Source organism: Aulonocara sp. 'chitande type north' Nkhata Bay, linkage group LG16, assembly GCF_057382095.1.
Source record: "Aulonocara sp. 'chitande type north' Nkhata Bay isolate Kocher_YH1m ecotype deep benthic linkage group LG16, A_spYH_male_GT1.1, whole genome shotgun sequence".
Classification (NCBI taxonomy): domain Eukaryota; kingdom Metazoa; phylum Chordata; class Actinopteri; order Cichliformes; family Cichlidae; genus Aulonocara; species Aulonocara sp. 'chitande type north' Nkhata Bay.
This window is the reverse complement of record NC_141359.1, coordinates 34,760,027-34,776,469: the sequence shown is the minus strand read 5'-3', so window position 1 is coordinate 34,776,469 and position 16,443 is coordinate 34,760,027. Positions and strand designations below refer to the sequence as shown.

The following is a 16,443-nucleotide window of genomic DNA, read 5'->3' as shown; positions in this document are numbered from 1 at the left end:
TCAGATATAAAAAATGCACCACCCATTGGAATTAAGACACAAAGTTTCCATCCACAGGATGCAGTACACAGATTAAATGGCACAAAAGAAACCATAAACTGTGATAAAAAACTGAATTAAAGTGACTGTACTGGGAGCTGCAGGGTGTGTAACAGTTAGGAGAAAAACAGCACTGAACAAAGGTCCAACCTGCCCTGAGTAAATAAAGATAAGGCACAGAGAGGAAGCAGAACAGCTGAGGTCAAATATAAAGTGGCACAAATGTGGGGACTGACTGTTTTTAAGATTGATTTAGTATAATACAAAAAACACTTGAATGATCATAATTTAACTCAGATACTGTTAGGAACAACCCTCTGCTTGTTACATTTATTTAAAGTCTGCTTCACGTCAGCACGTTGACTGCTGTAAAAGAGCCAGAGGCTCTACTACCAGCTGAGCATCATTTAAACACCACAACCTGCCGGAGCTTTGATGCCATCCCTTTATGACCACAGAGTGCCCACCTTCTTCCACCATGTTAACACACCACATGACAAAACCCCTATACTCTCAAACTGGTTTCTTAAGCATGACAATGAGTTCTCTGTGCTTCAATGGCATCCACAGTCAGCAGATCTTAATCAAATAGCCTAATAACCTAAGCTAATCTAGGAGTGGTCCTCCTAACACAGCTGCACACTGATTTTAGTTGCACCTTCTCAAGTATAGATAAACAGTAGTTAAGCCTATGCAGCACACAAAGACTCATGCACCACTAGGCCAGCAGGGGCTGCACAGGGATCATGTTTAATATGAGTACCCACCACTATAACAGGACACACATGAAAGTGAGAAAGAGGCCATAAAGAAAATAAATACATCTTTGTTCTCAAATTCAAATTTATTACCACAGAGATAGATACAAAGTCACCATTATAGGCTCACTGTGTGTTTTACATGATCTAAAAGTGTGTTTGCATTTCTTGGGCCAAAAACAGGTTTATATTTGAGTAAACACAAGATTTTTACATCATAAAAATGATTTTTGTAATGTGTCACAAAGATTTCCAGGTGGAATGTGTTTCATGGAGAAGTCTTCTAGTCAGAGTCACTGCTGCAGGAGCTGCTGGAGGACTGCAGGAGGGATAAACACAAGATATTTTAAATACTCTGAAAGTATCTAGCACACTGATTTAATCTCAGTTTTATATCCTCCATTCTGAGTTACTGTAAAAGTGATGGCATCAGATCATCAAGGTTGTTGGCTCAGTGTGACCAACTGTGACAAATTCAGACAAGACTGAGCAAGTTATAAAAACATCAGTGTTGAAAGTCGATACTTGGTGAGTTACACTTGGATAAAATGCTTCACTGAAAATCGGTTTTCAGGAAGGATTGCGCAAACTTGCTAGTGCCATCATACCTCACCTCTGTTTGAACTGCTATTCAGTAGTGCAGTGCTGCACTCCTGAATTCTACCCTGTTCGTAGCCTTTCCCTTCCCAAATGTTCACAGCTGGGACACTGGCTTTAATAACCTTTACTCTAAAGCACTAGTCATGAAAACCAAAACAATAAGTCTTAGGTTGTGTGGAGCTCCGGGAAGCCGCAGATTTGTGTCAAAATCTGTGTGTGATCATGAATTTGAGCAAACCTATTAAGTTACTCATAGGTTTGACACTGGTATTATAAATGAAGACACATGCAGCTACAGGGACTCTGCCCGAGGTCTCTTCCCCTTAGAACAAAACTTACTCTCATCAAGTGCTGCTCATAGGTGATCTTTGGACTGTCTTTTGGTTCTCCCTCTAATATTGTTGAGTATTTTTTATTACAGTAACTAAAGAAAATATAAAGCAGATCTAATAGCATAGCAAAATGTACATTGTTGCATAAATAATCATATCTTACCCCATGACACTTTTTTCCTTTCTTGTGGCAATGACCATGCTTGTGGCCATGTTTATGCTTGTGGTGGTGACCATGATGTCCATGGCCATGCCCGTGACCATGATGTCCATGGTCATGACCATGGTGTCCATGACCGTGGTGTCCATGACCGTGGCCATGACCATGCCCATCACCATGTCCATGAGTAGATCCGCAGCCGGGTCCTACCATGTGGCCATGACCTCCAGATTCTCCACAAGGTGAGGTCACTGGACAGCATCCAAATGGACCAGGCTGAGGTGGACATGAAGGTGGTGGGGCAGGGCCTGATGGACATCCTCCTGGCACTGGATGAGGTTGACATCCTCCTTTTAAAAATAAAATTTTGCTCCTTAAAATTCAATGAATAAATATTTACAAAAACAACTGAGGAATCAGGAAATAAAAGTGATTTCTTTACCTTTGTTATGCCTGAACATGTCAAATGATCTGATCTAAAACCAGAAACTCAAAAAACGTGGTGTCACCCGTTACCTGTTAATGTAAGGGAAAAGTTTAATTGTAATGATAACTCAGAGAAGACGGATAAAAAGAAAAATCCACCTTGAAAAAGACAAAAGTTTAGTTAAATGTTTTTAAACTGGTTAAAATATAGAATCATACGATGTATGAACAAATGAAATGAATATATAAGAAAGCCACAGCACAGTATAATTACTATAAACTACTCATCAGAAGGAAAGTTCACACTCGTAAACAGACTTTTGTCCATAAAACTAGAAATAGTACCAGATGCATAAACACATATTTCATGGTAATTATTCCTACATATCCACGAATGGACTTACTGTGTGTTGCACTGCAGATCAACAGACACAGCGTTCAGCTGACCCTGCCGTTTTATAAAGCCACACCTCTATTATGAAATCCATCTTACATCATCAGGGGCAAGCCTGAACTCCCACCACAAGATGTCATGCCATCATTTGTTAAATTAATCCCAGCAAACACAATGATGGATTTCATAGGATCTGTGTCTGGTGCAGCTACTAATAAATCATCAGAATCAGAATACTTTATTAATCCTGAGGGAAATTAGGGAATCATCATCATCAAATCACAGCCTTTGTGTTTGTGCTGTGTTACAATTGGAATGTCCGATCTTGTTCCATAGACTATATTCAAAACATAGAGACAATTTGCTGGTCTGCTGATGTGAAAGTGCCTCAAACTGTCATTTTTTTGATCAAGGTCAAGGTCAAATGTATTTATATAGCACTTTTCCAGACAGACGATGCTGCATAAAGCTGTGTGTTAAAAGCCAGGACATAAAAATATGTCTTTAGCAGTGATTTAAATTAATCAAGTGTTTGTTCAAGTCTAATATTTAGAGGAAGACGATTCCAAAGTCTGGGACCTGCCACAGAGAAGGCTCTATCGCCACGAGATTTGAGATTAGTCCGTGGGATGGATAGCATTAATTTTGAGCTAGACCTCATGGTTTTTCCTGGAGCATAAACAGAAAGGACCTCAGGCAGGTAAGAAGGGGCTTGGGTGTTAAGTGACTTAAGAACAAAAACTAAAAGTTTAAATTGGATCCTGTAGGAGACAGAAAGCTAAAAAAAAAATTGGGGTTATATGCTCTCTTTGTTTGGCATTATTTAGCAGGTTAGCTAACTGGTACCAAACGGAGGTGTCCAAAATAGTCCTGGCTCTGTAAAAGGACATCAGACAAAAAAACTGAACAGACCAGAAAAGAATAATCAGTTTTCATATTTATTTTTTCAACACAAGATAACCATATAGCGGAAGCTGATTATAGGTTTACACAAAGTGTGTGTACAAAAAGATGAATGTAGACTCTAGATTTTGTTTTCCCAACACTAAAAAAACTGCATTCTCTTTGATGACCAGCAGGGGGCAGCGAGGTGCAAAAGAATTTAATTGCATAATTTCACAGATATACTTGCTTCTGATTTATGAACTCGGTGAACAATTTCCAGATGGTTTTAGTTCTACAACATGTTATTTTTGAAAATCATGTTCCAGAGCAAAGAGACACTGAAGCAGGCTTTGCGTTAAGGCAGAGCTGCCTTGTGACTGACAGGTTGCTACCCCCTGAGAATGCAGTTTCCTCAGTTTCTCAGGTAGAGTTGAGCCACTCTTGTCATGTTCTAATTCAAAAACAAACATAGGAAAGCTCAAGGCTCAAAATGATACTCCACAAACCCAGATATCCAGTTTTTATTCATATGTGAATGAGCATTCTGTTTTACATATTCTTTATGTTTAATGTATTTTTACATCTGTTAAAGTTATTTTTAAATAAACATTAAAAGAAATGAGACAGGAAAGGCTAAGATAGTAATGTGTCCTTGCAGGTTCCTCCAGACATCTTCATCTAGTCAGAGTCACTGCTGCAGGAGCTGCTGGAGTCCTGGAGAAGAGACAGATAATATTTGGTGAATTCCTCATGCTGATTCTAAATTCTAAACTCTTGACTCAGTGGTTAGGATGAGGGGTTTATTTTTCACTTATGACCTCAAAATATCCTTAAAATTGGCTTAAAGTGTATATTTGCTGACCTGCTACAGTGCGGCAAAAAAGTATTTAGTCAGCCACCGATTGTGCAAGTTCCCCCACCTAAAATGATGACAGAGGTCAGTAATTTGCACCAGAGGTACACTTCAACTGTGAGAGACAGAATGTGAAAAAAAAAAAAAAAAAATCCATGAATCCACATGGTAGGATTTGTAAAGAATTTATTCATAAATCAGGGTGGAAAATAAGTATTTGGTCAATAACAAAAATACAACTCAATACTTTGTAACATAACCTTTGTTGGCAATAACAGAGGTCAAACGTTTACTATAGGTCTTTACCAGGTTTGCACACACAGTAGCTGGTATTTTGGCCCATTCCTCCATGCAGATCTTCTCGAGAGCAGTGATGTTTTGGGGCTGTCGCCGAGCAACACGGACTTTCAACTCCCGCCACAGATTTTCTATGGGGTTGAGGTCTGGAGACTGGCTAGGCCACTCCAGGACTTTCAAATGCTTCTTACGGAGCCACTCCTTTGTTGCCCGGGCGGTGTGTTTTGGATCATTGTCATGTTGGAAGACCCAGCCTCGTTTCATCTTCAAAGTTCTCACTGATGGAAGGAGGTTTTGGCTCAAAATCTCACGATACATGGCCCCATTCATTCTGTCCTTAACACGGATCAGTCATCCTGTCCCCTTGGCAGAAAAACAGCCCCATAGCATGATGTTTCCACCCCCATGGTTCTGGGATCTTTGCTCACTGTTCTCATGATCATTTTGACCCCACGGGATGAGATCTTGCGTGGAGCCCCAGATCGAGGGAGATTATCAGTGGTCTTGTATGTCTTCCATTTTCTGATGATTGCTCCCACAGTTGATTTTTTCACACCAAGCTGCTTGCCTATTGTAGATTCACTCTTCCCAGTCTGGTGCAGGTCTACAATACTTTTCCTGGTGTCCTTCGAAAGCTCTTTGGTCTTGGCCATGGCGGCGTTTGGAGTCTGTTTGAGGCTGTGGACAGGTGTCTTTTATACAGATGATGAGTTCAAACAGGTGCCATTCATACAGGTAACGAGTGGGGGACAGAAAAGCTTCTTACAGAAGATGTTACAGGTCTGTGAGAGCCAGAGATTTTCCTTGTTTGAGGTGACCAAATACTTATTTTCCACCCTGATTTACGAATAAATTCTTTACAAATCCTACCATGTGAATTCATGGATTTTTTTTTCACATTCTGTCTCTCACAGTTGAAGTGTACCTCTGGTGCAAATTACTGACCTCTGTCATCATTTTAAGTGGGGGAACTTGCACAATCGGTGGCTGACTAAATACTTTTTTGCCCCACTGTATATGGTGATAACCTTTCAAACATATATTATAAATAACAGAGAATTTCAGTGATCTTTTTCAGGATGTATTACACAAACATGTCACGCTTCACTTGCAGCTGAATAACATCTACTTCCTGTTGTGGATAAAATATTTACTGCTGCAGTATTCAGACTTACCCATGATATTCCCTCCCCTTCTTGTGGCTGAACAGGTGCCCGTGTCCTCCCCTGTGTCTGCACCTACGCTTCTTAACATCCAGGATGATGGTGTCCATGGTGTCCATGGTGTCCATGGTGCCCATAGTGTCCATGGTGTCCATGGAGCCCGTGGTGCCCATATCCATTACCATATCCCCCATAGCCATTACCATATCCCCCATAGCCATTACCATATCCCCCATATCCATTACCATATCCCATATAGCCACCACTATATCCCCCATGGTGACCACCAACTCCGGGATGCCTGAGGGCGAGGTTGAGAAGTCCACTAAGAAAGCCACTACCATGTCCGTGGTGACCATGGTGGCCGTGGTGGCCGTGGTGACCATGGTGGCCATGTCCATGATGTCCGTGCCCTGGAATTAGTCATAAATTAAATCTTTAGGATATAAATTCTAAAAGAAAAATCAAATCTGCAAAGCACACATGATGAGCGCTGTGTATTTACCAAACATTTCAAAACTGCAAAATTCAGATCCTTGAGTTCACCAAAATCTGTTCAGAAAATAAAACACAATATATTCAAACATAAAAACATTACAAATTACATATATACTTATTATCACGAGCAGAGATTCAGTGTTAAACTTACTGTTCACCGGAAAGTTGATCCACTGACTCGCCTGTCACCTGCCACTCTTTATATGTAAAGCCACACCTCAACCTATCCCATGCTGAACACCCATTACACACGTGAGCCCACAGTTCAATGTAACACAAAAATACGCTTAGATTTGATGTTCAGTTACTTAGTGAACAGTGTGATTAACAGGGCTCTTTGTTCCTGCATTTTTCTCGTGCCAAACAGGTGTGATGATACCAGGAACAAAAACCCAGATCTGTTCAGAGAAAAGGAACTTCATAGAAAACTTTGTTTTTTTTCTTAGAGTTGTTTGTTTTGTTGATATGGCTACACAAACAAAACTGTTTTAAAGGCATTGCATCCATAAATAAAGGGACCTGGTCTAACTGTTAACATTTTATGGTTGAAATTATGATGATTAGCCATTTTTGTTTGTCAATTCTTTCATTTACATTTGTCATGGAGAGCTCTACTATGAACGGTGTTAAACATCCCCTCGGTATTTTTCCATTATCTAGATTCACTTACTCTAATATTGTCAGCTGGGATACCCCAGTTGACCCCCTATATGTTCACATGATCATATGACTCTTCTTCCACAGAAAATGATCCCTATGAGTGTCACCATCTCGAGTCAAAGACGTCGTCAGATGATGGTGATTAAATGGAGATTTAAAAAATATATAAATATCACAAAAGTATAAGAGTAAAATGCATTGAAAGGGTTTGAGGGTAAAGATTACATTCACAAACCAAAACTCAAACATGGACTTAGTCTACATTCATAATTCAGCAAATCAGTGTAGATGTCCTGTTTCAGGATCATATATAAATGCTTATAAAACACTAAGAACAAATAAAAAATACAGTTGCATCATTATTTATGACTGATGTTCATCAGTAATAAACACAAAGACCTGACACTCCTACTGTCCTCATAGAGGTCTGAGGTAGCTTCCAGGAATGATGATGCTGTTTCTGGAGAACTGATTGAACCTGCTCACTGAACAGATTAGGTTCTCATGTTACTAGGGTGATTCACCTTTTAGTACAGAAATCCCAGGTTAAACCTGAAGTTACCTGGGTAAGATGAATTCATGCTACCTGGTGCAGGCTTCAGGTTAGTTTTCACATATCAACAGATAAGAAATCACCACATGCTGACCAATCAGATCCTCGGACAATAGCGTCACTGTTCCTGGAAGACACCTGCTGGCACACAGAGCATACACCGAAATACAGTTTAATAAATCTAAAGTTTAAATGGATCCAGTTTAAAGTTTCAGAGCGCTAATGAGCAGCTGTCACCTTAGAAATAAACAGCTGCACTGAGAGCGCGCTCAGAGGTAAAAGAAGTAACCTGAATTAAAACTTTCATTTTACTGTTTTATGTGCTGAATCACCATATTAGTAACTTTAATCTCTCATCTTATTTCTATAAATGTTTTACTGATATATTTTTATGTTCTTTATACATTTCGAATCACCATTTGCTTCCAAGAACGCTCTTTTTTAAAAAGCAGCACCCACTAAGCTACAGAGTCACAATACAAGGCTTTCAATTGTACATTATGTGCCCAGTTATTAAAACACATTAATAAAACAAAACATTCGTCATGACCACACCAGCTACTGGACTGCAGCCTGAAAAAAAACATGCACATAATGGAATAACAGGAATGGTTTTAATGACGTCAGCTATGTGCTGTATTAGGTGAGGCAGGGCGTTGCTGCAGAAAGCAGTCGAACTCGTTGACTGTGACTGTGAATAAAGGATAAAACATCACGGGACGTCCGTGTCATGGTGGCTGTGCTTCATGTTACTGAGTCAAATTGTTAAAAACCAAAAACAAACATTTGGCCTTATCCGAGTAAGCAATGAGGAAAAATTGTTTATTTTAAAGTTCTCTGGTGGTGGTGTAATAACTGTAGGCTCATTTAGATTACGCAGGACATCCTCTGCTCTCTGCAAGAGTAGCTTTGTATAATTCAGAATTCAGAATAATCCTCATTTATCTTATACAGGGTCCTTGTACCACCCCTCAGTGTGTACCCAACGTTTTTTTTTTAGTTCCTCCCCCCTTAAGAAATCATTCTTCTGATTGGTTGCCTCTCATACACAGAAGCTTTCAACTGCTGGGTTTTCAGCCTGAACTGTGTGCTGAGACAACTATATAACAGTATGCCCTATCTGTGTCATCATACAGAGCCAAGAGAATATAAAAACTTGTACATACTGCCCTCCTGGTTTGATCCTTTTCTCATGCTCAGTGAACACCCACCACTTTAACAGGATGTATGTGACAGAAAATGAGTAAAAACCATTAAAAAAAACCTGTAAATTTTAAATGACTTCTGAATGAAAAACTACTGTATCCCTGAAGGTACAGTCTGAGTGCAAAGAGATGTTGCTGCTTAGTTTCTCTAAAAGAAATTGTATACCGGTACAAAAGTGTCAGATGTCTATGGGCACGTCGCACCATAGTTTCTAGCCTGTTGTCTCACATTTGTCTGGATGAACACTTTTTAATCCAACACAAGGAAAGATCCGTGGTTTCTGTCAAAGGAAGCTCCTATAGCTCGAAGTGTGCTATGTATTCTATTCTATTCATTTCTGCTTTTTGCCATCCTGTCAACTTGTTTAGCATTACTCAGTTTCTCAGTGTAGTTCTGTTATCTTTGGGTCGCTTCCTGTTTTAGAATTGTTTCTTCTGTCTTCTCTTCTTCTTTTACTTCCTGCATTTTGCCATCCATTGTGTTTTTCTTCCCAAAACGTATTAGTCTGTCCTGTGTTTGAGCACATCTTGTATTTTGTTTATTCATGCACTTTTCACCTGCAGAAATAAAAGAGTAGTTACCATGGCCAGTCTTATCTTTGTCCTCCACCACACATCCTTACATTTCAAAAGGCAGAGGAGACTAGTGTGCAGGTTACCTGCAAGCATTTTTAATTGTAACTAAGTGTGAATCACCATAAAAGTTAAGGTGTCCAGATTTCAGCATGGACTTTTTGTCACGTTTTTAGTTTGCTGGGATCCTGAAACCCTCCTCACTTGATAGAACCTCTCCCCTACTTTTTCTTCCTCCTCAACCTCATCTACAGATGTTTTGTCTACTTATAGGAAGAACCAAACTCTGTACTTCTTTTTTAATTATTAAAATGAAATGAAGAGTAAATGCATCAGGGTGTGGTTGGTGGCTCGACTGCAGGGGAGGAGTGGACCAGTGAGTTCAAAATGTTGGTTTGCTGGTTTTGCACAGCTGTTGAGCATTTTCTAATCATGCCTTCCCTATTTCAGTAGCGGCCGGGGCGGGAGAGGAAGCTGGTGGTGGAGGAGAGCACCGGAGCCAGGGCAGCGCACACTGGAATGTGCCCAAAAAGTGAAAAATCAGATTGTGTGATGACAATACAAAATGCAAACCACAGCTACAAAGTCTTGTACGGTCCTTTTAAGATCACAGTAAACTACAAGTAAAAGGTGATATAAGGCAACTAGGACAGTTTGTTTTTTGAGGATCATACAGAGACAGCATTTTAAGCAGGAAATCTGCTGAAGTAACATCATTATGTAGATGGAAATTGCACTAAAGATGGCTCAAAGCACTAAAACAGTACTTCTAAAAACCTCAGCAGCTAGATCTATTTACAGAAAACACGACACAAGTACAAGAAGATGTACTCCAGCCCCTCTCTGAGTTGACCTGAATGCATGCTCAAGATATTTTCAGAAAAACACAGTTTGATTTTATACTTATTTTGTTAGGTTGGCTTAAGTTTAGTTCAAGCTGTACTAATACTTTGGACAATTACAGAAGAATCTCACACTGTGGACACATTTGCTGCACTAGGTTTACGAGAGGGAGCTAAAAGGGCAGCAAAGATGGCTAATGTAGCCTGTAATGTAGCTAATGTAATGTCCAGCCTTATGTTTCCTGTCACCTGGTTGTCTGTCAAGTGATGTGCACAACACTTCACGTAAGAGATAAAAGAGAAAGACAGAGACGGCACATAGTAACAGTGTAAAGCAAACATTTCACAACATGTTCTGCATCCTCATTTTCAATGGAAAATAAGGCAGTCTTTGACTTTTTCCTTTGCTACTTGAAAGGTTGTTGCCACATTTCAGTACGCAATGGAAAAAGGTTTCACTCTCCAAATGTCATGTTTATATTTAGTGCCTCCCTTTTTCATATCTATGTATTTACAGCTTGAGTCACTCAGACATTCCCAGCAGCAGCAAGGAACTCCTCCTCACATGAACCTTTGAAATCAATGTTTTTACACAAAGAACATGTTTTTTTTCAGTAAGATGTTTGCAACACACTCACCCAACACACCACAGAGGGGCTGAGCAGCTCCAGGAGGCATCCACCTCTCTTAGTTTTATATATGGTAAATCCACTGTGTCTGGGTTTCTCATGCTCAGCAGCTATAAAAACAGAAAAATGATGAAGGGATGAAGAAGAAGATGATGAGGGGCTGGGTGTTCAGTTCAGTTTGCACTCTAATTGCTTTTAATTGGAAAAGGCAGCAAGAAGCCTTAGATATTCTCAATTTTTCAGAATGATCCACGTTTATTCCAATTACGTTTATTTCAAAGTGCTATACATAAAATATGACAGGCATTAGGGTCAATGGCATGGCCTGCATTTGTATAGCGCTTTACTCAGTCCCTAAGGACCCCAAAGCGCTTTACACTACATTCAGTCATTCACCCATTCACACACACATTCACACACTGGCGATGGCAAGCTACATTGTAGCCACAGCTGCCCTGGGGCGCACTGACAGAGGCGAGGCTGCCGGACACTGGCGCCACCGGGCCCTCTGACCAAAAAAGAGCGACGTAAGAAACTATTCAAAATTATATTCCAGTTTAAGAGCTGAGTATTTATGGAAGTTAGGAATAGGGAAGGAATTTTGTATAATTTAACTCATTCTAACCACTGATGACTCTGTTGAATAAACTGGAAACCAGTCGTTAACCTGGAAAACCTTTTAAAACACAGGCCTACCTGTACAGCAGTAACTCCTGATCACAATTATTCTGTATTTTTACTAATGCTGATATATTTACTAACATTATCATTATTAGTTAAATCGTCATTAAGAGCAAAGATGATCAGGTTTAAATACAGTAACAACAGGAGGTTCACTGTCTGTGAGTGGTTTTTTACTGAACTTTAAGATGATGTCATGTCCACATACAGCCAGGTGAGGTAAGCCACAGCTGGGATGCAAAGTACAGCACTGAATATGTTTGGTCGTACTGTGTTAGAACATGGCGGCCTCTTGTGGTACAAGGCAGACTGCACACCTGTCTGAGGCTGAGAACCATGGCATCTTCCTCTGCGGTCAGTTGACGGTGTAACAGTAGCTCATCGGGAGGAAGACCTGCCGACAGTGTTTTGTGTTAGTCTTTGTGTCTCAACTACTAACAACTTAAACCACCAAACCGAAACAAAAAGGGAACTAAATTAAAAAAGAATGACCAAAGAAGGAGAAACTGAAATATTGAGCTCAGCAGGACTGGGTTTTTTTTTTCTTTTCCTGATGCTAGCTTATTATTATTGTTATTGTTGAAATCTTGTTTTATTTTCACTTGTCAAAATAATAACCATTGTCGCTCATTTCCTGCCTCCAGACATTTAATTTCACATTCACCTCAGTTCCTATTGTAATCCTCTCAAACCTGGCAACTAGTCGATACTTTTAAGTTGTCTTATTAGAGTCATGAGTTACACACAAGTAAGCCCATAGTCTGAGGGTGAAGTGCTCTAATGGAATGATACAGTACTATGAGGTTTTTAAGATAAGATGGGTACTGAGTATTCAGGAGCCCCGTCAGTACTCCTGCTACAGGCTTCTGTATCACCATCAATGATGGCTCTGCTCACCCGTTACCTGTTAATATGATGAAATAGTTTAACTAAAAGGAAAGATTCACTGTGAATAAGACAAAAAGTTTATTTGAATGTTTTTAAAAGGCAAGCAGAAGCTTGCTGCAGCAGACCTGGAGCTCTCTGAGAGTTTGATGCAGATGTGTGGGGCATAAAAACAAACAGGATGTTGACATTATGAGCTGTAAAAAAAAACGTTTACTGAATAAGTCCTCCTTTTATATCTTTCTGCAGACTCACTACGTTGACGGCGTCACACAGATGCTCGGAGGCAATGGGGTGCATGACGGAGGGGCAGAGCACCTGCAGCAGCATCAGTGACTTCAGGCCTTCTGCTGTGCAGTTGGCCACAATTCAACCACTTTGAAAAAAAAGGTTTTTGAAAGTGTCAGTATAAAAACTGTTGTGATCAACTCTCAGCCCAACCAGTCACGGTGGATGGCCGCCCCTCCCTGAGCCTGTCCTTCCCACTGTCAAAAAAGTGCTTGCTCATAGAGGATCATATGATTGTTGGGTTTTTCGTATATGTATTATTGTAGGGTCTACCTTACAATATAAAGCACCTTCAGTTGAATTGAATTTAATCAAGTCTTGCAACTTGATAACAATCTTAAAAGCTCATCCAGCGTGTATTTGGCCCATTATCTTAAAACCTTATCTACATAAAATGACATTTCAATGGTCACCAGGACACAGAAGCTGCATGTTTAAATCACCAGTCAAATTGGATTAAATTCACTTAAATATCTGCAAATGTTTCTCATTTGGGTGTACTTCTATTACCATTGCTGCCAGGGAATTCACCCACAGATTATAATTCAGGATTCTTTGACTTTCTCTCTGATGTCATCTCAGGATCTGGAAGCAAAATAAATACTACAAAAACAACATGTAGCACTTGATTGTTTAAAGTGTTTAATTAAGGAATTAAAAGCATTGGGTGGATACTGAATACTAATGCAAATGAGCTCCTTTAGCTGAGGACCCTCCCCTGTCCCCAGGTGGTGAGTCAAATACAGTAGAAGAGCTGTTACACATGAGCCTAAATGTACTTCGGCTGAAACTATTGTAAGAATTAGAGGTCATCTATATGTTACCTCGAGGTAAGCCTGCACAGCGAAGCAGGTGTCCCAGAGCTAAGATCCATTCATCCCCTGTGTCAGAGAAGAGATGGAATTAAACCCAAAGCATGAAACTAAACTAAAACAATGTGTTTAGAAGGCAATAAGTTTATGTATTCAAGTAGATTTTGGGCTATTCCTGAACTTCAGCGGTCACCTAAACTGATTCTATGGATTCTTCTTTCTACACCGATGATGCACCATCCTCCTCTATGTCTCACACTTGACATCTTTCTGCCAAGAGAATATTATGGGTTTAATAAAGGCTCAATAAAGAGTTTTATGGCTCTTCTTTTGCAAGCTGCAAGTGCAAAGATCCTCACAAAAACACCTTCAAACTGGTAAAACAAAAACAGAACAAATTCACACCATTTTCATCCCATCCAGTCCCAACCTGGTACACAGAGAACTTAAGTTTATCAGTTTTTCACCTTTTGTAAATGATTTTTTTCCATCTGTATGTTGCATGGTTGAAGTTGTTCTTGAAGCTGGAGTTTGGTTTGTTTTATTACTGAATTGTTCAAGATCGGCTGACTGACCAGAGGTAGTCTGGGACTGTGTGTGTATATGCAAGCATTTAAACACTGCAGAGAACAGTAAATTTATTTTGTCTAAGTCCGCCATTGTAGAACCGAAACCTGACGTCAAAAAAGGCGCACACCTTTGACTGTTTTCTCCGTTTTCGTCCACACATAAATGCAAAAATGGAGTTTTTGAAAATCTCCACCCTGGCAGGAGTTTTTAAAAATCTCAGTTTTCAGTGACCGAAAACGCCGTTTACGTGTGGAAGAAAGGTGCAAACGCATAGAAAAATCTGCATTTTCAAAAATACCCATGTACGTGTGGACGTAGCCTTAGCCTGATTTATGACCTCAGTAAACACTTTACACATGACTTTATGGTTAGCTCTACAACATAATATTTTTTTGAAAGTCATGTTCCAATTAAAAGAGAGATTGATGAAGGCTTTGCTTTAAGGCGGAGCTGCCTTGTGATTGGCAGGTTGCTACCCAGTGAGAATGCAGTTTCCTCAGTTTCTCAGGTAGGGTTGAGCCACCCTTGTCATGTTCTAATTCAAAAAACAAGGCAAGCATGGCAAAGCTCAAGGCTTAAAATGATACTCCACAAACCATCCAGTTTTTATAGATGTGGGAAGCAACCTTCTGTTTTACATATTCTTTATGTTTATTTTTGTTCCTTACATGTGTTAAAAAATGTAATATTAAAAGCAGAAAGTATAAAATAGCAATGTTTCCATGCAGGTCCCCCCAGAAATCTTCATCTAGTCAGAGTCACTGCTGCAGGAGCTGCTGGAGTCCTGGGGAAGAGACAGATGATATTTGGTGAAGTCCTCACATTGATTCTAAATTGAGGGGTGGTTAACTCTTTTTGGCTGAGTGGTTAGGATGAGGGGTTTATTTTTCACTTATGACCTCAAAATATCCTTAAAATTGGCTTAAAGTGTGCATTTGCTGTCCTGCCACCTGCTGATAACCATCCAAACACATCTTATGAATAACAGATTATTTCAGTGATATTTTTCAGGCTGTATTACACAAACATGTCATGCTTCACTTTCAGCTCAATAGCATCTACTTCCTGTTGTGGATCAAATCTGCACTGCTGCAGTATTCAGACTCACCCCGTGACAATCCCTCCCCTTCTTGTGGCATTTGAGGTGCCTGTGTCCTTGCTTGTGCCGGCGCCTGTGCTTCTTCTCACATCCATGAGCATGAGGGCCATGTCCGTGTCCACCACCATGACCATGTCCGTGTCCACCACCATGACCATGTCCACCACCATGGCCATGTCCACCACCATGGCCATGTCCATGCCCTCCTTCATGACAATGCCCGCCTAGAATTAGTCATAAATTCATCTTTTAACATTAAAATGTTTAAATATGTATAAGATATGGAAAACACACATGATGGGAGCTATGTGTTTTACCTCTTCCCTTTCCAGACATCTCCAAATTTCAAACCTCACACCCTGTAAGTTCAGATCAGAGTGAGTTCACCAAAACCTGTTCACAAAATAAAATACAACATATACAAACTCTTTCTTCACATATGCATACAAGATAATCAGCAGAGATTCAGTGTTGAACTTACTGTGTGCTGGTAACTTGATCCACTGACTCACCTGTCACCTGCCACTTTTTATATGTAAAGCTACACCTCAACCTGAAGTATGCTGAACGCCCATTTAAAGGTCAAATATAGTGTTATAGTCTGCAACTGACCATGCACATACTGACAAAACCAGAATTACATGTTGATGTAAGAACACATGGGTCAGAGTAACACACAAATGCGCTTCGATTTCATGCTTAAGTACTTTGTGAGTGAACAGTGTGATTGACAGGGCTGTTTGTTCCTGCATTTTTCTCATGCAAAACAGGTGTGATTATATATGTTATATTATATCTGTACAGCCTTAGAAACAGGAACTTCAGAGAAAGTTTTTTTTATAATTTATCTTTTATAATAGTTTTTTGTTTCGTTTGCAGGGCTACATATTCAAGTCAATACTGTTTTAAAGGTGTTGCATTCATAAGTTCAATCCTAACATTGGCAGTTGGAATTAAAGTGGTTATCACCTCACTAAGTTAATTTAAGTTTTTCCCATGTGTTGACATGATCATATGATTATGATCCCTATGCGTGTCACCATCTCCAGTCAGACACATTGTCAGATGACGATGATGAAATGGTAATTAAAAATGTAGAAAGGCCATAAAAATATGACAGTGAAATGCTAAATATTCCCAGGTGAGTAAAGCAAACCATTCATCTCATTATTTGCACATTAAAATAAACATTTTAATTCCAGTTAATTATTTTACCACTGAGGTGATAAAATGGAGCCGGA

At 39.7% G+C, this 16,443-nt stretch overlaps 1 protein-coding gene and 2 long non-coding RNA genes across 4 annotated transcripts; all 3 read right to left on the bottom strand.

Moving 5' to 3' along the window:
• Positions 1-864: 864 nt before the first annotated feature.
• On the bottom strand, positions 865-2,795 carry LOC147311981 (uncharacterized). 2 transcript variants are annotated; one of them, XR_015125362.1, is made up of 4 exons: positions 2,720-2,795; positions 2,332-2,405; positions 1,893-2,239; positions 865-1,116 (listed from the first exon to the last, which is right to left on the bottom strand). It is a non-coding gene; the product is annotated as an uncharacterized LOC147311981 (long non-coding RNA). The 2 variants fall into 2 exon arrangements; XR_015125363.1 differs by lacking the exon at positions 2,720-2,795 and adding an exon at positions 2,661-2,679.
• Positions 2,796-3,629: 834 nt separating this feature from the next.
• LOC147311980 (uncharacterized) lies at positions 3,630-6,640 on the bottom strand. The gene is made up of 4 exons (XM_086266566.1): positions 6,557-6,640; positions 6,413-6,459; positions 5,920-6,320; positions 3,630-4,308 (listed from the first exon to the last, which is right to left on the bottom strand). Exons 3-4 carry the CDS (start codon positions 6,306-6,308, stop codon positions 4,269-4,271), a joined length of 429 nt encoding a protein of 142 aa, XP_086122692.1. The 5' UTR covers positions 6,309-6,320; positions 6,413-6,459; positions 6,557-6,640; the 3' UTR covers positions 3,630-4,268.
• A 7,932-nt stretch (positions 6,641-14,572) lies between these two features.
• LOC147311979 (uncharacterized) lies at positions 14,573-15,692 on the bottom strand. Its single transcript, XR_015125269.1, has 4 exons — positions 15,684-15,692; positions 15,520-15,561; positions 15,212-15,426; positions 14,573-14,887 (listed from the first exon to the last, which is right to left on the bottom strand). It is a non-coding gene; the product is annotated as an uncharacterized LOC147311979 (long non-coding RNA).
• Between the last annotated feature and the right edge of the window lie 751 nt (positions 15,693-16,443).

Bases quoted from the DNA above. Each gene is read 5' to 3' on its own strand.
- LOC147311980 (XM_086266566.1), bottom strand. From the start codon at position 6,308: ATGGACATGGCCACCATGGTCACCACGGCCACCACGGCCACCATGGTC. The intron at 4,309-5,919 runs GTAAGTCTGAAT...TCTCTTCTCCAG, and splicing joins AAGGGGAGGGAATATCATGG to GACTCCAGCAGCTCCTGCAG.